Source organism: Erinaceus europaeus, chromosome 8 (genome assembly GCF_950295315.1).
Source record: "Erinaceus europaeus chromosome 8, mEriEur2.1, whole genome shotgun sequence".
NCBI lineage: Eukaryota > Metazoa > Chordata > Mammalia > Eulipotyphla > Erinaceidae > Erinaceus > Erinaceus europaeus.
Window position 1 is genome coordinate 81,367,916 of NC_080169.1, and position 24,600 is coordinate 81,392,515.

The 24,600-nt window shown below is 38.7% G+C and overlaps 2 protein-coding genes across 2 annotated transcripts; both read left to right on the forward strand.

The window, feature by feature from the left end:
• The first annotated feature begins 339 nt into the window (after nt 1–339).
• LOC132539918 (uncharacterized) lies at nt 340–567 on the forward strand. Its single transcript, XM_060196441.1, has one exon. The coding sequence runs from the start codon at nt 340–342 to the stop codon at nt 493–495; it is 156 nt and encodes a 51-aa protein (XP_060052424.1). The 3' UTR covers nt 496–567.
• Nucleotides 492–20,929, forward strand: IFRD1 (interferon related developmental regulator 1). Its single transcript, XM_007516136.3, has 12 exons — nt 492–629; nt 5,123–5,227; nt 5,593–5,677; nt 7,260–7,384; nt 9,832–9,989; nt 11,819–11,869; nt 11,961–12,139; nt 12,222–12,330; nt 15,462–15,596; nt 16,916–17,044; nt 17,570–17,665; nt 20,209–20,929. The coding sequence occupies exons 1-12, from the start codon at nt 539–541 to the stop codon at nt 20,296–20,298; spliced, it is 1,353 nt and encodes a 450-aa protein (XP_007516198.1). The 5' UTR covers nt 492–538; the 3' UTR covers nt 20,299–20,929.
• The last annotated feature ends 3,671 nt before the right edge of the window (nt 20,930–24,600 follow it).

A 24,600-nucleotide genomic window follows, 5' to 3' on the forward strand; every position in this document is an offset into this window, starting at 1 on the left:
AGGCGGTGCCGCCCCACGGCAGGGGAGGGGTCACGAGGAGGAAAGACCGGGATAAAGCCGGTTGGGAGGTGCAGGGACACTGACCACCCGGCATACACTTCCCAGAATTCAGTGGCGTAACGAAGACAGGCCCAACCCTGCGCCAGATTTGCGGCATCAGATTGGTAGTCAGCGACCTGGGGGTCTGACCCAAATGGGAATCTAGTGGGGAAAACCTATGGGGATTGGCTAGTGCGAGTTTTAGTCCCGCCCACATATCGTGACGACAGGCAGCGGTGTCGCTACTTAAGGCGTCGTGGCCTCGCCTGCCCCGCCTTGGCTCCCGCGCTAGAGAGAAACATGTATCGTTTCCGATCACAGCTCTTCACGGGGATTTCTGCTGCTGCCACCGCCCACTCTTACCCTCGCCACTTCTTGCCTCTGTTAGCCGAAGACTCGCCTCTCAGCCACCCGTCGCACAGACGCTCTAGTAAAAAGTGCAGCTCTATTGGCTGATCCTCGCTAAGCTCCGAGTTCAGGCGGCACCGGGCGTCCCACGATGCCGAAGAATAAGAAGAGGAACGCTCCCCACCGCGGTGGCAGTAGTGGCAGCGGCTCAGGGGCTGCTGCAGCGACGGCGGCGACAGCAGGTAAAAGGTGTTCCCGCCGCTGGCACCCCGGTTGCCGGCCGGCCTAGGGAGTCTCTTCTCTTTGGGTACAGTGGGAATTGTAGTTCTGTCCCTTCAGACGCTTGCGTCTGCTGGGCTCCTGGCTAGGCTGTCTGACTACAATACCCAGCATCCCCCGGGGGCCGTCCCTCGCGCCATTTGGATTTAGCACGCGAACCAAAAATCTTGGGGAAGCCGGCCGTGGGGGCGGGGAGGGCGTACGAGCCCCTTGGACTTGAGAGTGCCCGGCTTCAGGAGTTATGGGGGACGGAGCGAGAGAGGGACTGAGATTGCTCCAAGCTAGTGTCAGCCCTTCCCAACGTGTCAGTGGCAGTGACAGAGGTTTGGGGCTGAGCTCGGAGTTGGCGTTGTAGCTGTCACTACCCGCCTCCGACCACCCTGGCTTCAACATGGAGTTCTTGGGAATACTAAGCTACCGACGGGCTTTGCGCGGAGCCGGGGTGACGCAGAGCATCGGTGTGGCGCTCGATTCCTCGGCCTTTTTTGCTGGTCCCGCCAGGTCACGTGGCCGGGCGGAGGCGGGGGACCCTGGGGGTTCCCGCCCTTACTGTCCCAACCTACACAGAGCCCCTGCTTGGAGCTTTCAGCTTCACTGCCAACAGTAGAAGCCATCTCCTACCGACATAGAAATATTTCTCCTTTGTGATACAATTTATAGGCTCTCAGCAGCGAACCTGGAATAGTCAGTCCGATATTGAGAAGGAGCGCAGGTTGTGGTTGACCAGTTGTGTGGGGCTTATTGTCATTTTGTCTCCTTACTGCAAAGTTGAAGCTTTTCCTCGATGCGTAGGTGCCGAGAATGAATGGGGTCGCTACTTCGAACCAACCATATGGTTGGGAAAATGGGACCGCAATTGGGAAGACTTTGTAAGATAGCACACTAAAATAAAGTCGAGTATTAAAACAAGATAAGGCACCCTCATGTAGTGATTTTTGTTGAGGTTATTAAATACTGGGGTATCCGGGGACATAATCGGTTTAGAATTGCTTTTATAAATTAGGAATCTTGTCAGCACAGTTGCCACTCTTCGACCCTTAGAATGACTTCATTAGAAAGTAAATATACGTTTTCTTGTTAGAGATGACTGTAAAAAGCTTTTCTATAGGATGTATATAGCAGCACTTAAACTTGTCATTATGTATTAAACATTTAATAGCTGACAATAGAAAAGGACTTAGTCTGCCTTGGCATTTTGTTGTTCTTTGAGACTTTAAGGATACCACTTTATGTTCTGAAATAAACATTTGGATTTTGCTCATAGAAGCTCTTTATTGATGTTTTGTGGAGATAGAAATAATGGATAAGAGATCGCTAAGGTCATTTTGAAAATGGCAGTATTAGATGTACCCTTTCCTTTCTGGAAGTTAGAGAAGAATCTCAGGTGTGTGTACTTTCATAATAGAGACCAGAACACTGCTCAAGGCTGGCATGGTGTGGTGCTGGGGATTGTACCTGGGACCTCAGGCATAGAAATTTGGTGCCCTACCTCTGCTGTCACTCTCACTTTGAAAACTGTTTTACTATACATAAGCAAATGGAAAAAATATCCTTGACTAATTTATAAAACTATATTATATGAATATCTTTGAAAGTTTATACTAGAACTTGTTAACAGTGGTCGCTTCTGGCAAGTAAATACATGGAGGTGAGGTTTACATTTTGCAGCTTTAATTTGGCCCCATGTGAACTTACTCAACAGATAAATAATGATAGAAGGAAGAGAAGGAAAAAAGTCAAAATCTTGAATTTTATTTCAAGCCATCACTGAATTTTTTTTTTTTTAAGTAATGTAAACAGGATTCAGGTAGTATCTTCACACACACACACTCACTGGATAGCCAGTTTTTCTGTCACTTTAGCTTTTCATTTAACTTTAGTTTTTGAGTTAATGGGAGAGTCTAGGAAGTTAATAAAATTGATCTTATGTAAATATGTACAACTGTCACAGCACAAAAATTTGAAACGAACATTTTTAGGAAAAAAACTTGGTTTACCCCAATCCAAATTTCTGTTTCCCTTGAGTCATTGAACTTAAAGCTCTGAGTAAAACTGTGTAAAATACTCTAGACAGTAAGTTTGAATATAGTCTGAATATGAAGAAAATGAAAAAACATAAATTGACTTGTGAATGCATGCTAGTAAAAGTAGAATGATTCAGGGAGTCAGGCAGTAGCGCAGTAGTTTTAGTGCACATGGTGCAAAGTGTAAGTATCCGGTTTAAGCCCCTGGCTCCCCACTTGCAGAGTAGTTGTTTCACAAGTAGTGAAGCAGGTCTCTTACCTTTCTCTCCTCCTCTTGGTCTTCCCATCCTCTCTCCATTTCTCTCTGTCCTATCCAACAAGGACAGCATCAATAACAACAATAAGACAAGGGCAACAAAAGGGAATAAATAAAGTAGAATGACTCAACTGTTGGGCATGACTTTAAATCATGAAGACAAATGAAAATAGATCTAAAAATAGAGTATGATGTTAAAGATCTGTTTATTCTTTGTGAAAGCACTCTAGGAAGTTAAGGGATCTTGACTCCAATAAGAACTGTTCCATGTACTGTTGTTAAAATTCGGTGGCTCTAGCTGGCTGGGCTAGCTTCACAGGCGGGTAACAGAGACGCGGAGACAACTGCTGGGCAGGGAAGCTGTATTTCTTTATTCAGGAACAATGATTCATGAACTAAACCAAACTAATCACCAAACAGAACTCTGCTGCCTCTTTCCCCCCACGGCAGCGCCAAGAAGACTCTCTCTGCAACTCTCCAACTCTGGAACTCTGGAACTCTGGCACTTCTCTCAGGGTTCCTAGGGGTGGGGCCAGGCAGCCGGGGAAACTAACTGGACTGATCCAATTTTCTTGGCGGGGGAGAACTAGAACAACCCAATGTAAAACATACAACAATGTACTTGAGTACTTAGGCACAGTTTATTCTTTTTAGAATAGCAGGCAAAATTGAATATGAAGATCTCTTCCTTCTTGAATATGCTCTCTTCTATTTTGAATTAGAAAAAAGACCATCCCCACTTAAAATTCTAACACTTAATAGTAGTTGACTTAAATTTAAAGGATTATTTAAAAACTTAAGATAGTGTCACAAACTTCTTAAAAATAAAAACCTAATCATATTTGCTGCAATCTTAATTTTTCAGATTTGAGACTTGGGCTCAGAGTTATTGGACATTCAGCTTGAGAGCTGAAATTAGGGCTTATTTAACTCAGTGTTAAATTAATTTTGAAAATAATTTTATCTAGCAGCTGGGAAGTGGGGTTGGCTCAGTAATAGAGCATCGGGATTGCACAATGAGGGCCTGGGTTTGTAACCCAAACCATATATGGCAGAGTGATGCTCTGCTTCTTTTTTATTTTCTCTTTCTCTCTCTCCCCATCTCTCTTTCTCTCACTCATTATGAATAGCTCATAGCTCATAAACACAAATGGTAATTTCTCATGTTTGCTTGCTTTTGTTTGTTTTTGTGGTGCAGTTCCTAGGTTGACACTCCACCTCCCATTTTTCTAGTCTCAGAATCAATGGGAAAGGAAGAGAGAAACACCTTAGTACAGCTCCACCAGCCTTGGAGCTTCTGTGTCATGGTGCTCCCATGTGTTAGGGCATGAACCCAGGTCCTCTCACATAAGATACTTGTTTTACTGGTGAACTATTTCCTGGGCTCTCAAGTTATCTTTAAAACCCCCTAGATCAGGAGAATTGTGCAGCTGTAAATACCAGGCTCTAGAGGTTACCAGATCTCTTTCACATAAGATGTGTAAGCTTCCCCAGAGACACACCCTGCTATGGAAAGAGAGAGGCAGACTGGGCATATGGACCGACCAGTCAACACCCATGTTCAGCGGGGAAGCAATTACAGAAGCCAGACCTTCTACCTTCTGCAACCCACAATGACCCTGGGTCCATGCTCCCAGAGGGATGGAGAATGGGAAATCTATCAGGGGAGGGGGTGGGATATGGAGATTGGGTGGTGGGAAGTGTGTGGAGTTGTACGCCTCCTACCCTATGGTTTTGTTAATTAATCCTTTCTTAAATAAATAAAAAAAAAAAAGATGTGTAAGCTAAAGCTTACACATAAGTTGATACTTAACAAAAGCCCAGTTATTCTCAGTTGGAAAACCGTGGTTTTACTTCTTACAGTGAACTAATGGCATCATACTTTTATTTCTGAATCTGTTTTCATTGTTAAGTCATGGTTTAGAATTATTCTGTAATGTTAAACATTGTATCTTCAAAAACTGACACTGTGTACTAAGTGGCTGACATGTATATTCTGCTAACACTTGGTGCTCTGAAATATGTGTTGAGCAAATTGACTTACTTTATGAGTGTGAGGCATCTTTTTTCTTAAATAAGTTTGAGTTCTTCATTACTGGATTTCTCAAATTCCTAAATCAGAAATTCACATCCATTGCAACAAAATCACTCACACTCACTTTCTTTTCTCCAATAGGTGGTCAGCATCGAAATGTTCAACCTTTTAGTGATGAAGATGCATCAATTGAAACAATGAGCCACTGCAGTGGTTATAGCGATCCTTCCAGTTTTGCTGAGGACGGTATGAGTTTTATTTACTTATTACCACAAGATTTGCCTGCACCATTTCACTATTTCTTGATTCCCTTAATTTCTTTGTGGGAGAGAGGTAGAGATAGCAGTGACTCCACAGTGATGCTTCACTGTGAAGCTTCCCTTTGTATGGTCCTCCCATGTGGTGGCCAGGGGATAGAACCCGATTCTTCATGTATGGTGAACTGTGCGTTCTGCTTGGTGAGCTGTCTTCTGGTGCCTGGTATGAATTTAAAATTTAAACTTGCTACTTTTGGTGGAAGGTGGTTTTAGGTAGAGGAGTCTTAAGGTATGCTGTTCATTCCCAATCTGCTTTTTTTCTATTAAAATGATTGGGTGTATGTTCTTTCTTAGGACCTGAAGTCCTCGATGAGGAAGGAACTCAAGAAGACTTAGAGTACAAGTTGAAAGGATTCATTGACCTAACACTTGATAAGAGGTAGGAAACACTGATATTCTGGGTGATTCCAGTCATCCATGTTGCCCCCCGCCCCCCAGAGTTATCCATGGAGCTCAGTGCCTGCCCTGTGAATCCACTGCTCCTGGAGGCCATTTTTTCCATTTTGTTGCCCTTGTTATTGTTACTGCTGCTGTTATTGTTGCATAGGACAGAGAGAAATCAGGAGAGGAAGGAAAGACAGAGGGGGTGGAGAGAAAAATAGACACCTGCAGACCTCCTTCTCCACTTGTGAAGTCACCCCCTTGCAGGTGAGGAGCCGGGGCCTTGAACCATGATCCTTGTGCTGGTCCATGTGCTTTGCACCATGTGTGCTTAACCCACTGTGCTACTGCCCGGACCCCCCTCCATGTTCATATATGTGCAATATGTTCATTTCTCTACTGAGTTTTTCTGAAGCTTTATTTATTTGCTTTGGATATTTTGCTATTCCCTTGGACTTTTAATGTGGGTAGAAATATATTAGTAGACATTAGATTGGCTCACATTAGTCATTCTAGTCCATTTGCACATAACTATTAGATTCTAATTGATGAGAATTTACAAAGTATTAATCTTGAACTAGAAAGGACAGCTTTAAAGCTCTCATCTACCAATTTAGTTATAAGCATGAAAAATACCAATGCAAAATTGATTTCTTGCTTTAGAATAACTCTAAAGCAGATTTAAAATACATGGATCAAAAGATTCATAAGATGCAAACATGAATTTAGGACTTTTGTAGTGTTAAAGATATTAGTGATGGGGGAAATAACTTCAGTGGTTAAACAAAATAATTTTTTGGTCCAAAGTTGCAAGTCCCTGGGTTTAATCCCTGGGTTTCTACCTTACGTCAGAACTGAACAGTGCTCTGGTTGAAAACAAAATAATAATAATAATAATAATAATAATAACTACATATATATATATATATATATATATAGTAATGCATCTTAATTTAGCCATGTGACAGATGGCACAGTGGTAGTAAAGTTCTGGATTTACTAACAGGTTCAGAGTTTGATCTCCCAAGCCACATATGCCGAAGTGCTAGTCTGGCATCACTTCCCCTCTTGTGAAATAATTTTTAACTTAGTTAAATATATAATATGGGTGCACATGTCCTATACATTGATTAAAACTATTAGTTTGTTGGAAAAGTCATGGAATTTTTCTATGCAAAAATGAAACGAATTTCCCCGATAGCTCTATATATATCCATTTGAAGTTGTGGTTATAATACGAATACACAAAATACTATGCTATAAAGAAGCTTAAATTCTTTTGTGTAAAGTGAGTTGCAGATAGAAATTAAACTATTGAAAAATGGTCAACTTGATGACAATTTAAATTTTTTTTTTTTTTTTTTTGCCAGAGCATTGCTAAGCCCTGGGAAATGGAATATGGCTGGGGCTTTGGAGCCTTCAGCATGAGGGTCCCTTTGCATAACCACTATGCTATCTCCCCCACCACAATTTAATTTTTTTTAATCAGTAAATGAAAAAAAGAGTAAGCTGCAGAAAGTTATTATAATTAAGTTATATTTCACCTAGATGATCTTGTTCTAACATTTTCCTTTAAATAGTGCCAAAACAAGACAGGCAGCTCTTGAAGGCATTAAAAATGCACTGGCTTCAAAAATGCTTTATGACTTTATCCTGGAAAGAAGAATGACTTTAACAGACAGTATTGAACGCTGCTTGAAAAAAGGTAATTTTCTTATTTTTGAGTCATAAAACTATAAGAAGGAATTTGCTGTTTTCTTTATAGAAATATTAGTTATAGCCCTAGAATACTGGTTTCTCTTTGAAGTGTACAATTGTTAAGTACACCATGCTCATTAAAACTTAAAACCAAACAGCTTTTGGTTTTGTTTTTATGCTAGATAGTTGGAAACTAGGAAGGGTAGAGATAGAGTGTCATCTTTTATTGTATTTGAAGCTGTAATTGCCACTCTCTTGTATATAGGAAAGGTTTGGAAATTTATGTCAGATGTTACAGAAAATACTATGACTTAAAAAACTATTTCACCAAAGTTTTCTAAAATTGAAAAAGGGGAATCTCATTTATTTTCCCTTGCACTTAAAACATAATTGTGCCTTGGAAATTTTTGAATTCTAGAACTTTGTGGTAAAGGCTCTAAAATTCATTTTGTTACAATCATAGAATATTTCAGAATGAAGAGGGGCCTTAATGATAAAATCTGTATTACTACACTGTGATTTTTGAAATAACCAGTTGCTAATTAAGTGGTAAGTAAAAACATTAGGAAAATAATTTTATCATTATCAGATTATTCTCAGCAACAAAAATGTAAGAAGCACATGTGTTCCTTTAAATTTAGTTTTATGTCCTTACCATTTTGATGCAGTTGAAAGCTTTTGTCAAGAGTGAATGTTTGGGAATCTTTTTTTAAAATATATATATATATTTATTTATTTTCCTTTTTGTAGCCCTTGTTTTTATTTTTTTTTATTGTTGTTATTGATGTTGTCATTGTTAGATAGGACAGAGAGAAATGGAAAGAGGAGGGGAAGACACGGGGAGAGAAAGACCTGCAGACCTGCTTTGCTGCTTGTGAAGAGACTCCCCTGCAGGTGGGGAGCTGGGGGCTCTAACTGGGGTCCTTAGGTGGTCCTTGTACTTAGTGCCATGTGCGCTTAACCCATCGTGCTACCACCCGATTTCTGGGAATCTTTCTAATCCACCATTCTCACTGTACAGAATAAGTTCTAAGAATCGTGAGACTGACAACATTATACAGCTTGTTGGTATAGTTGATAGTAGAGCAAACATATATATAACTTTTAAAATAAATAGTAAGGCTGTTTCTGGGGATTTGTGCCTACATGCTAAATTCACTGTTCACAGATTTCTTCTCTTTTTTCTCTCATTGTTTATGAGATTGAGAGGGAAATAGAAGTGGGGGGAGTTAGAAAGGAAGAGAGGTACTGCAGCACTACTTCACTTGTTATGAAGTTCACCCTCTGAACATGGAGAGCTGGGGCATGGTAACATGCATACTACTCCCTACTGCATGTGTCACTGCTTGGCTCCAGAGTAAACTTTCATGATATTATAATGACTTTGCTAACAGTGTTTAATTTGGAACTATCTCTTGTAGTAGTTTTAAGTGGTGTCTTTTTAAAAATTCTAAATGACATATATGTACACACACACACACACACACACACACACACACATATATACAATTAATGAGAGAAGATAGAAAGACACAGGTACCAGAGCACTGTTTGGCTTAGCCTTATGGTGGTGCTGGGGATTGAAACTGGGACCTTGAAGTCTCAGGCATGATTTTTTTTTTTTTTTAATAAATAGTTCATTTACTATCTTCCCGGCCCCATACTTTGAAACTATTCATGAAATGATAAGTTTAACATTTCCCCAAACTTTCTGGAGTGTGCGGTTTTCAAGAGAGTTAATTTGTTTCTATATTATATTTTGTATCCTTTAAACATTTTTTGAAAGCGCTTTTTTTTTTTTAAGTGTATTTATTGGATAGAGTCAGACAAATAATAGATAGGGGAGCAGGTAGTAGAGAGGGAGAGGAAGGGTAGGTAAGGAGAGATACCTGTAGCACCGCTTTATTGCCGGTGAAGCTTTTCCCATGCAGGTGAGGACCAGGAATTTGAACCTGAGTCCTTGGGCAGTGTTAAGTGTGCTCTAGCAGGTGCGCCGTTGCATAGCCCCTATTTAAACGTTTTTAGTCAGGAGGGAGGACCTTAATCCTTAATTTAATTTGTGGGCTGTATATATCTGAAATTCTTGGGAGATAATTCAGGGGCTGTATGAATATTATTCTATGTGTGCATAAAAGCTTTGGCTTGAAAGTCATTATTTTGCTTAACAGTATTCCTTAAGACAGGTGCTTATCTTCATTTTACAGATGAATAAGACTGCTTTGAGAACAAGAATGAAATTTGACTAATAAGTTGTGAGTCAAGGATGTGAGGTTTATTTGTAAAGTGTGCTTTTTAACCTCAATTGATTGCCAGGTCATGTCAAAATTTGTGCAATTATGAATTTCCTAAGTGCTGCATGTAATTTTGAAACTGAACAAATTGGGATATTGTTTCCTTAATAAATTAGTCTGCTAAAAATAAGTTCTCATAGTTGCACCTTTGCCTCTTTCATAGGTAAGAGTGATGAACAGCGGGCAGCTGCGGCATTAGCATCTGTTCTTTGTATTCAGTTGGGCCCTGGAATTGAAAGTGAAGAAGTTTTAAAAGCACTTGGACCAATCTTAAAGAAAATTATTTGTGATGGAACAGCTAATATCCAGGCTAGGCAAACTGTAAGTGTAAGACTTCTTAACTTTAGAGTTAGAACTTAAAGGTTGCCTAGGAAGGATACCAGATGTTAATTTTAGTACGTGAACTTAATGACAATTTTCTTGAATTTCCTGAGACATTATAGAACAAGTTTCAACCTCTTTGAAACTAAAGATTTCATGTAAGTGTAAAGTACTATACTGAGTTGAAATGATTATAAATTTCATTGGAATTCCCTCACACCCACCTCCCTTTGCTTGCTAATAAGTGATTTAAATGTTCATATAAACTTGTTTTGCTTATGACAGGAAAACATAGGTGCTGTGTCTTGGTTGTATTGGAAAACTGTAGATTTTTTAAAAATACATTTTCATGAGGATGAAGTAGCTGTAGTGTATGATGATGCCATAGATCTGAATCTTAATGGATTCTACCATTTGAATCTTAATGAATCTAAAGGTGTTTTAAAAATGGATTTGAGGGGAGTCGGGCAGTAGCGCAGCAGGTTAAGTGCACATGGCGCAAAGCGCAAGGACCCGGCATAAGGATCCCGGTTCGAGGCCCCGGCTCCCCACCTGCAGGGGAGTCACTTCACAGGCGGTGAAGCAGGTCTGCAGGTGTCTTTCTTTCTCCCTCTCTGTCTTCCCCTCCTCTCTCCATTTCTCTATGTCCTATCCAACAAGGATGACGACAACAACAACAGCAATAATAACTACAACAATAAAAAAACAAGGACATCAAAAGGGAAAACAAATAAATAAATATTAAAAAAATGGATTTGAGTCTTTTTGGGGGGGAGATTTATTTATTTTATATCAGATAAGCCCTAAAGTTTTAGTCAATCAAGATCTATATGTATAGGGTACCAGGTTTGATCCTTAACAGCACACATGCCAAATTGAGCGCTGTTTTGGTCTTTAACTCTTATAAAACTAACTTAATAGCTTTGTGCATGTTAGCAGAAGGCATAACAAATGTAGGCACTCTCAATTTTTAGTTTTCCATTTCTCTTAGAATAATCAAAAAGAGGTGTGTTCTTGATTCTGTTCTCTTTAGGAGAAAGGATTATAAATTGACGTATTCCTTTACCAGGAATAAAATTGAGGCAACCTTTTTTTTTTTTTTTTTTTTTTTTGCCTCCAGGGTTATTGCTGGGGCTCGATGCCTGCAACACAAATGCACTGCTCCTGGAGGCTTTTTTCCCCCTTTTGTCACTCTTGTTTTATCGTTGTTGTGGTTATTGTTATTGTTGTTGTTATTGATGTTGGGTAGGACAGAGGGAAATGGAGAGAGGAGGAGAAGACAGAGGGCGGAGAGAAAGATAAACACCTGCAGACCTGCTTCATTTGTGAAACGACCCCCCTGCAGATAGGGAGGCAGGGGCTTGGACTGGGATCCTTGTACTTTGCGCCACCTGCGCTTAACCCACTGAGCTATCACCCAATCCTGAGGCAACTTAAACTTGAACAATGTAATAAAATAGTGACACCAAATAGATGAATATTTGAACTAGTGAGTTCTTTCTTTAGGTGAAAAGTTTGAGTACAGTTATTTGACTTTTGTGTTGTGCTACTAGACTAATGAAAGAAGACTTGAGAATAACTCAAGTTATTCTCAAGGGATAACTTTGCTAAAGTTAAACTCTAGTTTTGTAGCAGATCTTGGCTTGAAACCCACTTGTTTCTTTAACTCTTGATCCTATATGTTTTTTCTCTTCATACTATGTTTGTTAGGACCTAATAAAATTACAGTTGAGAGAAATTTTCATGTTGAATCACAAAAGCAGGAAGATGTCGCATTAACAAGAAAATCACAAATATTAATGTCTGATTTAAAAAATTTTTTTTTTTAGTGTGTAACTTGTTTTGGTGTTTGCAGTTTCATTGCCACAGATGACATCACTGTAAGTTGAAGCCTCTGACTTCCCCTATCAGCATGCTATTTTCTAATTTAATATAGTTATCTTAATCTTAATTCACATTCTTTTTCATTAGGAGCTATATTCAACTCTGGAATGTTTGGAAAATATCTTCACCAAGTCCTATCTTAAAGAGAAAGACAGTAATGTTACTTGTAGCACCTCTAATACAGTGCTTCACATCAGTTCACTTCTATCATGGACATTGCTACTAACCATATGCCCAATTAACGAAGTGAAGAAAAAACTTGAAGTGTATGTATTTTTAGTTCACATTTTATAAGATCATTTGTTGACATGATTGGTTGTATTCATAGTAAAAATGACTATTTTTCAGGCATCTCTATAAACTACCAAATCTTCTCTCATCTGATGATGTGAACATGAGAATAGCTGCTGGTGAATCTTTGGCACTTCTGTTTGAAGTGGCCAGAGGTATGGAGAATGTAAGTATCTGATGAGTAGAGGAAAATGTGGTATAACAAGAACCAGTATTCTGGCATTACCTTTACAGTTAGGAATTGGATGATAACTGTGGAACATTGCAAATTGAAAATCTATTTACTACCCTGTTTTTAAGAGCATAAAGCAATAGTTGGTAGAGACACACTTGAGTATTATTCTTTAAACTTAATGTTACTGTATAGAACTGTATGATTCTGCTTACATTTATTTACCACATTAAGATAATTCAGACATAGATACCTATAATAAGTATAGACAAATGAATGGGATATTAAGTAATGGGTTGGAGGTCAGAGTTTATTTGTTGGTGTTTCTTGTAGCCAAATATGGGAATGAGCATGGCCCTTTAAAGTGGAACATGTGATTTGCAGTTCACTCATAGTTGTTCATTACCTGTGTTGACTCTGGAACCTTTTTGTTTCGATAAGTAACAACCAGTCATGCCAGTTTACTTGGTATTGTTCCTTATTTAATACTGGAAGTCTTATGTTACAGGAAATCTGTTGTTATTTGGTAACCTTGGTTTTGAACCTTGAATTCAAAGTACTTTTAGGTACTTATTAATTGAAGACTTTACATTATTAAATAATATCCATTATTAATTCATTAAATAACGAATAATTCCATATATGATGGCAAATGTCTTGGTTTGCATTAATCCTTTATATCCTATTCTAGTCAGTGTTTAATGCTTAGTGTAGGGTATTGGCTGGGGAGATAGCTCAGAATTTATAAGATTTACATAAGCAAGTGGACCCAGGTTCTATACCCAGCCACATATATCAGAGCTAATCAGTACTTCATAAAAGTAAACAAATTTCTTGAAAAAAAATAATTATTAAATCACATGTTAGAGCAGCTAGAGCACCACTCCAATATATGGGACACTAGACATTTAACTGGGAGCCTTGGGCATAGCAAATTCTGCATTTTTACTAGCTGTGCTATCTCACCAGCCTAAATAAGTTAAAAAAAGAAAAGAAAAATTATGCTCAGGCTCTCAAAAAATTAGTATATAGGTAGTCTTTATCTGAACCTAGCCTTTCCTCTCCCCCCCCCCGCCCTTTTTCTTTTGTAGCATAGTAGTTCAGAATAGAAAGTAAGTCATTAATGCTGTCAGTAGTCAATAGCTAGTGACTTTTCTTACATGGAAAATTGGACTCAGGTTTAGCAATCAATTTAATCTTATTATGCTAGTTAGTCTCTTTAACCTTAGGGCACAGAAACCAGATGTCCTACTTCCTAATGTTCTGTTTCTCTAGCTGATGAGAAGTGGTGATTGCTTTTCTTTTTCTGTTGAAATGCATCTTAAAATAATAATGAATGTCATACATTGAATTTGTTTAAAGTTGTACAAACATACCTATGTTACCACTTACATATCTCATGCTCCCTGCCTTACAGGGACAGGAGAACTCATCCAAACATTTAATTTTACTGAAGTTCTTGTTTGAGGACAAAAATAATATGAATTGTAAAACTTAACCTAGTATTTTATTTGTTATAATCAGTATAGGTTTTAAAGGGAGTAAGTGGTGGTGTTGGGAGGTAGTTCATATCAGGAGTTTTAATCTGGAGGTCTAGTGGAGTGAAATTCTTCCTGGAAAGTTTAGGAAACAACTTAGATTGGGTTTTAAAGAATAAATTGTGTGTGACAGGGCATGTTTCTTACCCTGTGAATTATCTCTCTAACCCTAGATGCAAATTTTTAACTGGTGTTGTTTCAAGCTAACTCAGACATAGGGGGTTAAAATTGAATATTTGAGAAAATATTGGAGAGGTCGGTTAATGAAAAAAAAACTCAAATATTGACAGTAAAGAAGTTGTGTTAAACTTTAGCTTATTTTCCATCAGTATATAAGTCCTTTTTATTTTAGAAGTTACATTTATATTTCTTGAGATTAGATAATTACATATGTAGCTTTAAGACTACTTTGAATAAGATACAGTTAAAAATAATAGTTTAAAAATAATAGAAGTTAAATGACTGTTAGCACTAGTGCAGTCAAATGTTCTACCACTGAACTAATCATTACACTCCTATTAACACTAATAAAAAAAAAGTTAACCAGGCATTTGTAATTAGAACTGGAAATTGTTCAACTTTTTGGCTTATGTAAGCATGTGCTCCAGTCTCGTCAGTTAAATAACTTTGAATCATCTGTTATTTCATTGTGATTGTAAAATGTAATTAGGGAATTAAAAAGAGCTTTTAAAAAAAAAATACTCACTTATAAAAGGAAGTCCATAATAGACTCAAGGTGGTAATAAACAGGAAACATATTTTGTGATTTTGTTATCTTCTGGTCACCTTAGTTTGTGCACCTCTTTGTAAATGATTTTTTTTTATATTTGAAATAAGACAGTAGAGAAATAAAACAGTAGATTAGAAATTGAGTCCTTTAAAAAGGTTATTCATAATTTGCATTTTTGCCAGTAAGTTGTTCCCAAACAGCTGTTTGGAACAAATTCTGTGGATTTGTATTTTGGGTACTGGGAAGTTGGTTTTCCTATGTGTTTGACTCATTGAAATCTGAAGTTTTATGTAAGTTATGATAGTTAAATTCATTTGGACATACCAGGAAAGGGAATATATTAGTTGGCAGTGGTACATACCAGCATGTAGTCAGTAGCTTTACTTATTAAACACATTCTCTGAAGGATTTCTACATTAAAGGTTTATTTTGATTAAGAGTGGGGAGGGGAGCCATACCATACATGTGATCAAAATAAAGGTCTGGGGATCAAAATGAAGGTCTTAGGTCTAGAGTGAAATGCTTTACCCACTATACTATCTCCTGGACTGTCTTAGTTTCATTTCATTTCACTTTTTGAGTATTTATATAAGAGGTAGGCTTTCACATGAGAGAGAACGCAGAGGCAGAGCACCACTCTGGTACATGTGATTCTGGGCATAGAACTGCTTTTACATGCTAATACAAGTGTGTTTATTTGTGCTGTGTGCCCAAATCTTTATAAACAGTTTGAAGATTTACTTGCTTTTTATAGAACTGCCAAATAGTTTCCCAGGTGGATTATTGGTTTACCCTAGAAGAGGTTGGGGGAGAATCAGTAACCAACTAAATCAATTTTTCCCCCCACCCCCGACCAGGACTTTTTTTATGAAGACCTGGAGTCTTTGACTCAGATGCTTAGGGCTTTGGCTACAGATGGAAATAAGCACCGTGCTAAAGTTGACAAGAAAAAGCAGCGGTCAGTGTTCAGAGACATCCTAAGGGCGGTGGAGGTAGGCTTTTTAATACTGTCATAGACACATGCAAAATCTTAGATGTGTACCAGCCTTAACATGCTTTTTGTGCATCCTTTCAGACACTGCTGGAAATGAATCCCCAGTTCCCTTCTATAGTGATCTTTCTTGCAAAGCTTACCTAATCCTCTTTATTAGAACTTTACTTCCTACCCTGGTCTTGATTGGGTTCCTTCTTCCAGGTCTTCAGTGAATCTGCTGGAGACTTGAGTGCAAAGCCTTCCTAAGTTTCTTGGTTTTGTCCTGTCTCTGGAACATAACTTTTCTTTAAAGTACCTTCTTTGATGGTATGTTGTTGAAGTAACAAAGCTGGCATTTAAACCTGTACTGTGGTTTCTCAAGAGGGCCAAATACTACAGTTAGATAAAATAAGAATGAACAAATTGGCTTTTACTGACTAGGAGGTGATTGGTGACCTTGATGAGAGCAGCTTCAGTAGAGTCAGGATATATGATAGATTGGTTTGAACTGAAAAGTGAAAGAAATCCCTGTTTCTATATTTGTTGTAGTGTCTTAGTTTTTAGTTCACATAGGCCACCTTTGGCTATACCTCGTAAATTTTGTTTCATCTTCTGAAACCTTAAAAGCCTCAATGCTACCTTCTTGCTTTCCTTTATTTATTTATTTATTTATTTATTGGACAGAAATTGAGAAGGGGAGGGGGGAGGGGAGTTATCGAGAAAGACACCTATAGCATTGTTTCACTCTTGCAAATAGGGACTAGGACCTTAAACCTGGGTCCTTGTGTACTATAGAGTGTGCTTAACCCAGTGCACCACTATGTGGCTTCCACCTTTCATTTTATTAATAAACATACTTTTAGACCATTGGAGCACTCTAGTGTCTGGTTCTCCTTTTTGCAGCCAGATCTGTTAACCTATTTTACTTGTTTCCTAGATCCCTGCTTCCCTTCAGTTTTACCACTGACCTGTGTGGATATACCTTGTCCTAAAACCTTCCTACCTCCTAATCCTAGACTTATAGAAATGATCTGCTTTTTCTTTCAACTCTGTTAAATGATACTGAAATTTAAAAAAAACTATGCATAGCAGTGTTGTTTTTGTCAGTATTTTTTATCCAAACCTAGTTGTGTTTTTTAAGCCAACCACAGGTAGACAAACTATACCTACATTTATTGGATAGTGCTTTTTGGTCTCTTCACCTTTCAGACCTGGAGGTATTAGTTTAAACCACACTGTTGGTATATTTCAAGATGTTGCATCTGTTAAATTTATGCTTATGTAGTATGTCTTCAAACCATTTTAGTTACTAAATTATAATTCCTTTGTTGACTATAGGAGCGGGATTTTCCAACAGAAACGGTTAAATTTGGTCCTGAACGAATGTATATAGATTGCTGGGTCAAAAAGCATACATATGACACTTTTAAGGAGATTCTTGGATCAGGGGTGCAGTACCACTTGCAGGTAAGTGGTTAACATCCTTTCTGTATGATTGCTTTAGGGATTCACATAATACCTTACCTACTTGTCTTGCATGTGACCTGGGTTTGAGCACAGCCCCTTGAGCATTGAAGGTGCTATATGTGCTTGCTCTTTCTCTGAAAAGTTATCCTTGAGAGAGGAAGCCCTGGTGACAACAGAAATATACAGTAGTAAAATAGCAGTTTTCAGTATTGCTTACTTAATTGCTGTTAGAAATATAGGATGCTCCCAGCATTATAAAAAAAATAGGAAATTTATTTTTGAAAGGGAAGTTGAGTAAGTATGTACCTTCTTCTGTACTAAATAATCCTGGTCTTAGTTTGAAAGCATATAGTTTAAAGGGACTATTGCTTTTAGGCATTGGAAAACAATTTGGTCTCATGAGAAGTTGAAAATAGGTGACTTAAGCTCATATTCATAACCTCTGCATCATTTGAATTAGTCACATCTTACTTTATGTAGTAAACAGCTGATTACTTAGCTTTGTTACTCTGTTCTTTTACCTAGTCGAATGAATTCCTTCGCAACGTGTTTGAACTTGGACCCCCAGTGATGCTTGATGCTGCAGCACTGAAAACAATGAAGATTTCTCGATTTGAAAGGGTAGGTTTTTCTTTTCAGTAGAACTGAGTGCACCAAAGAAAAGCATAACTAGAGTATGGATTCTACCAGATGATAGGTATTTCACTGTGTCTGGGTATTTCGTTCCTTGTGTGGTTCAGACAGAATGGCTGTGGTAAAACTATCGAAGCTTTTCTGTATTTAGACTGTGTGTGTGTGGGGGGGGGGGTATGGGCAGGTTAAAGACAAATATTTTACCTCATCTTGTTTATCAATTCTTTTCTTTTTATTTATTTATTGTTTCACTTTATTCTATGGGATTATTTTATTGCCACTAGGGTTATTGTTGGGGCTCAGTGCTGGCACTACAAATCTACCATTCTTGGTGTGTATTTTTCTTTATTTTCTTTCAATTTTATTTGATAGGACAGAAAAATTGAGAGGAGGAAAAAGGGAGAAAGACACCTGCAGACCTGCTTCACTGGTCATGAAGCATCCTCTGAAAACACTGAAGTATTTAGTTAACTTAAAATCCTCAACTATATTTCTAGTTTTATTGTAGTACATAATGTAAAACAAACTTTTTTTGGTCATTTCCAAGAGTCCTTTACTACTCTGGGCTGACTTCCTGAGAAAGATAGAGAAAACACTGAAGCTTCTCTCAGCATTAAGGGTGGTGGTGGTGGTGGGGGTTCAAACCTGAGTCTCACACATGGTAAAGCCAGTGTGCTAACCAAGCAAACTTTTATAGGCCCCAAACAGATTGTATTTTTAAAAAAATATTTATTTATTTACTCCCTTTTTGTTGCCCTTGTTTTATTGTTGTAGTTATTATTATTGCTGTCTGTTTTCATTGTTGGATAGGTCAGAGAGAAATGGAAAGAGGAGACAGAGAGGGAGAGAGAGAAAGAGATAGACACCTGCAGACCTGCTTCACCCACTGCCTATGAAGCAACTCCCGTACAGGTGGGGAGCCAGGGGCTCGAACCGGGATCCTTACACTGTTCCTTGTGCTTTGTGCCCACTGTGCTACTGCCCGACTGCTCAGTTCTTTTCTGGTATATGCTGCTAGTGGAGTTACTAGGTCATATGGTAAGTTTTTGTTTAAAATTTTAGAGGAACTGCAACACTCTATAATGAGAGCTCTGTATTCTCTTCTCTGTAGCGTTATATGAGGGCTCTAATTTACCTGCATTCTTCCCAATATTTGTTACTCACTTTTCTTTCTATTTAAATGATTTCCACCCTAGTGAGTATAGCGTGTTTACATATATTTCTATAGAATGTGTTTAATCATTTTAAGTACCACATACTTGAATTCTGGTGTTTTAAAACTAATGTAAGTATTAGATTTTTTTTTTTTACATTTGCTTTTTCATATATTTTAAATTTTTATTAGTGACTTAACGGTTTATGAGATTATAGGATTACAGGGGTATAGTTCAATACCCCACCCACCATCACAGGACTGACTGTGTCCTTCCCTAAGGATAACCCCCATAGTTTTCACAAAGTCTTAGTGACAGTTTGACTATAGCAAACTTGTCTGGCAGTTGTCTTTCAGAGAAATCCAGGTCATTTGGTAGCAGATAAAAACTATAGTAGCAAGAGTCTGTGAATAGAAACACCAAATTAAAGAATCCCAAGGTATTATATATGATCAAAAGGATGAAAAAAATAAAGATAGGCTCAGGCAGTGGTACACCTGGTTGAGTGCACACATCACCATGCTCAAAGGACCCAGGTTCTAGCCCTCAGACCCTACCTATAGGGGCAGGGGGCTTCATAATAGGTGAAGGAGTGCTGCAGGTGTCTCCCTTTCCCTCACAATTTGTCTCTGTCCGGTCAAATTAAAAAAAAAAAAAAAAGATGTGAGAAAGATTTAAAAGTACTAGTGAGAAAATGACACTAAAGGACACAGAAGGTTATATGCATTACATTTGCTTTTGAATCATTCCTCTAAAGAAATCCTTGCACAGGGGCCAGGTAGTGGTGCACCTGGTTGAGTGCATATGTTGCAATATGCAAGGAACCACGTTTGGGCCCCCGGCCCCCACCTGTAGGAGGAAAGCTTTGCAAGTGGTAAAGCAGGGTTGCAGGTGTTTTTCTGTCTCTTTCCCTCTCTGTCTCTCTCTTCCTCTTAATTTCTGACTGTCTCTATCCAATAAATAAATAAAGATAATAAAAAAAATAAAAAAGAGAAATCCTTGCATTGAAATTCAGGGCCAGATAAGATTTTCCGATATCTGTTGTCAATTCCAAAGCTAGTCTATCATCTTTAACTGGTTTCACCAATGAAGGAAAACATGTAGTTGTTACACCGTTTAAATAAAGTTTTGGGCTTTATAATTGAAAGAACGTAATTGATACTAAAATTGAAGCTGTCATTTAAACTGGCAGCATGGTTAGACATATCATTTACAATAGTCCATGATTCATTTCTCCCTTTATCAGATTAAATGTTGATATACTTTTCTACCCCCACTCCCCTCAGATTTTCTTACTGATAGTTTTATGTGTGTGATTTCTGCTTTGTAAAAATACCTGAAGATTTTTGAGTCACATATATTTTTCTTCACTTACAGCATTTGTATAATTCTGCTGCCTTCAAAGCCCGGACAAAAGCTCGAAGTAAATGCCGAGATAAGAGAGCAGATGTTGGAGAATTCTTCTAGGTTTTCTGCACCTGAAGATTACTTTTTAATTTTAATTTTTATTTTGTTGTAATTTGTAATGTATTTAAACTCTGAAGATAGTTTTTATCTCTGGTCAACATAGATAGCTTTTGTATTGGATTATATTGCTTATAATTTAATGTATAGTATTGCTAATGAGGAATTCACATTGAACATTCTCTGTAAATATAACCAGTAAATATGATTAAATTGTAATGTCTGAATATTTTCTATTTATGAAGTGAGCATAAACATAGTATTTCACAATAAGAAAAACTATTAGCCAAGGTTAAATTTGTTAGTATTATGGTTGTAATCATTGTGTGTGTGTGTGTGTGTGTGTGTGTGTGTGTGTGTGTGTATGGTTTTAAAACTTAGATCTTTTAGACAAATAAGTTCTGGATGCAATTTTGGGAGCTAGTTCTGAAAGGCTGCTATGATTTTCATTTTCAGTGGAATCACCGGGATCAACAAAGGGAATTATTACATGAGACCTAATAGCTACTATAAAAGGCCATTCAGTCCAGCCTTTGGGAGTTCATGATGAATTAACATGCCAGAACACTACTTTTGTCTGTTGTGTAAGAACTTAGGTGCTTTACCTTGAAATAAAGAAGTTTTCACACTAAAAGTGATTGCTTTATCTTTTTACTTTTATTTTATTGTCTTGCAGAGGAATCAAAACTCAGCTCCAGCATATGGTGCTTCGGGGATTGAACCTCAATATCTAGTGTCTCGAGGTCTGGTGCACTACTGATGATACTAGCTTCCCTGGCTTTCTGAGAATGTGCTTGTGTAATTACTATCTTGAGCCTGAACATAGTTCAGACAGTGAAGCCAAATTGTTACACTCTATATCTAGAAATATAAAAATAGAAATAAATAGATCCCAGCTTGGCTTGAGACTTTTTTTTTTTCTCCAGGGTTATTGCTGGGGCTCAGAGCCTGCACTATGAATCCACTGCTCCTGGAGGCCATTTTCCCTATTTTGTTGCCCTTGTTGTTGGATAGAACAGAGAGAAATTGACAGAGGTGGGGAAGACAGACGGGGGGAGAGAAAGACACCTGTAGACCTGCTCCACTGCTTGCGAAGTGACCCCTCTATAAGTGGGGAGCTGGGGCTCCTTACACTAGTCCTTGAGCAGAGTGTGCTTAACCAGATGCTCTACTATCCGATCCCTGGCTTAATACTCTAGTGTTGCTTGATTACCTGTGAGACAGTTCTTAATTTTATGAAAAGTCATGAATAAATTAGTGTCGGGATTATTAAGTTTTATATTAAAATTGTATAAGTAACACCTGCAGTTTAGAATTCTGAGCTCCTTTGATATTAGCACAGTAATTGATGTGAGAGGCATGAAAGGTGGAAAAGCATATACGTGAGAGAAGTACCAATGTCTTCCTACTCCTGGAAATGCTCCCTAGTTGAAAATCATTGGCTTTTGCTTCTAGCCTTATATAACTAGTTCAAATTGAATTGCACTGTAAGTGTGAAATACAGTGACCATATTTTTGTGTTTCTTGGACAGTTTGTTTACATACCCAGTCTTGTACAATATTTTGGAGTGAAGCCAATTTTTTTTAAAAAATTTTTATTTAAGAAAGGAAACTAACAAAACCATAGGATAGGAGGGTTACAACTCCACACAATTCCCGCCACCCGATCTCCATATCCCATCCCCTCCCCTGATAGCTTCCCCATTCTCTATCCCTCTGGGAGAGTGAAGCCAATTTTCTCTCTTAGTTTTATATACACATCACATTCTCCCGTGCTCAAGAAATCTATAAAACTGAATCTGTTAGAAAGGAGTGGAATAATTGTTTAGGCTAATGTCTCTTCATTTAGTACACAGTTATTTCCTGAGACTTTAAGGATTTTGCTTTCCTGTCGGGGAGAATCCCACATATCTTAGGATGGATACTTAGGTCTTTATTTTTTTCTTGAAGTGTTTGATAATTCTGTGTGTGTGCACATAGGTCAATTTTGAAACTATTTCTGAGACACAGTTGATTTAGTATGTAATAAGTTAGCTAAAGGGCTCTAGAAATAGCTCATCTGGCAGAATGCATATTTTACTGTATGTGAAGACCCGTGTTTGAGTTCCTAGCCATCACATAGGGAGCACTCTATAGGAGCAGCTTCACAGGTGGTACTGTGATGTGTCCCCTTCAATCACCCTCTATCTAGAGTAATTTAAAAAATAATGAGTCCACCAGCAGTGGAGGAATTAAATAGGTGAGGATCCCCAGTGATAACCTTGGTGGAATATATATATTTAGTAGTGTTTGTGTGTATAGGTAGGTAAAAGTTAAATTTAGGAATTTTGAAGGCATTGCTGCATTCTAATTAAAGAGCTATTTGGTACAATTATTTGCTAATGCTCTTTCATCACTCATATCTAGTGTCCCAGAAGTCTGCTGTTGTCCTTAGGCACAATTTCAATGATCCTTGAGCAACTTTTTGTTCTTTTTATTCCAAAGCAAGACCATAGCACAGCTTCACAATCAGTAAAGCTTCCCCTTGTTGCATAAGGTAACAGGTTAGAACTGAGGGCTTTTGTGCATTGGGAGGGCATGCTCTGCTGGATGAATTATCTCCCAGCCTTGGCCCTCTTTCTTATTTTTTATTTTTTTACATCTTTATTTATTGGATAGAGACAATCAGAGATTGAGAGGGGAAAGGGAGATAGAGGGGGAGAAATAGACACCTGCAATACTGCTTCACCTCTTGCAAAGCTCCCTCCCTCTCCCCCACAGATGGGGACTGGGGGCTTGAACCAGTGTCCTTATGCATTGTAAGGTGCACTCAACCGGGTGCACCACCACCGATCTGCCCCCCTCCCCGTGGGAGATTACTGTAAGTTTTCCAACTTTTTATTGCATTTCTTATTTGACCAACAAATTTTGTCTTTAGCTCCATGCTTTATTGTTTCTAATCCTGAACCTCCCTAAATTCTGCAGGCTTCTCCCCACCTACCCCCAGCTCTACCCAGCTATAGCTTACAAGTTCAGTTTCACTTAAGGGTTCACTGTTGGGGGCTGAATCTTTTGGCCCTTAATCAAAGCCTCAGGCATGAAAGCTACCTCTCTGGCACATTTTCTATTTTCACTTTTGTCAAACATGCTCTGCCTTGTACCTGGGTTTTAACGAGGGAGAGTAGACATAGAATATGTTGATCAGGGGGAATCGCATCACAAGCAGTGCAGCAGGTCTGCTGATGTCTTTCTCTCCCCCTCTCTGTCTTCCCCTCCTCTCTCTGTCCTATCCAACAACATCAATGGCAACAATAACAATAATGACAACAAGGGCAACAAAATAGCCTCCAGGATTTGTAGTGCAGGCACCGAGCCCCAGCAATAACCCTGGAGGCAAAATAAAAATATAAAAGAACATGTTGATCACATATTAAATGTATTCATGGATGCCCTTTCACTTGTCACAATAATGGGGAATTGCAAGATAAGGAAGACTGAGAACTCAAATGTCTAAGAATCCTTGCGTCTTCTTGAAAGTAAAATGGTGTGTGATAGCTATTTTGTTACTTGATTCTTAGTTAATCTTGCTTGTTGGGACTATGTGTAAGCTTGATAGTGCTTAGGGAGACCTCCCCCATCCTTGGATGGAGGTCTGAGAAGATACCCTCTTGGTTAGTCTCTCTCAACCGAGGTGAGCAAAAGGGGAGAAACTCAGACTTAGTTCTTTCCTTCTTGACTCTCGGCCCCACAGAAACCCCAATACTTCTCCCCATTAACTGCAGGCCACATGGCTGCCTACTTTAAGATTCACTTACTCCTGGGGTCTGACAGTGGCACAGTGGGTTAAGCGCACGTGGCGCAAAGCGCAAGGACCTGCGTAAGGATCCCGGTTCGAACCCCTGGCTCCCCACCTGCAGGGGAGTCGCTTCACAGGCGGTGAAGCAGGTCTGCAGGTGTCTATCTTTCTCTCCCCATCTCTGTCTTCCCCTCCTCTCTCCATTTCTCTCTGTCCCGTCCAACAACGAACAACATCAACCATGGTAATAATAACCACAACGAGGCTACAACAACAAGGGCAACAAAAGGGGGGGGGGGGAAAATGGCATCCAGGAGCGGTGGATTCATGGTGCAGGCACTGAGCCCAGCAATAACCCTGGAGGAAAAAAAAAAGATTCACTTACTCAAAGTTCACAGAGAACACACCTTATCACACACTCCTAGCAGTGCCCTTTGATGTCCTCAATTTGCATCAAACATTGCCTTAACTGGTTCAACCCCTCTCCTCCCCTCAAAAGCCTTTGGGTAATTAAATGCCTGCATCAGGAG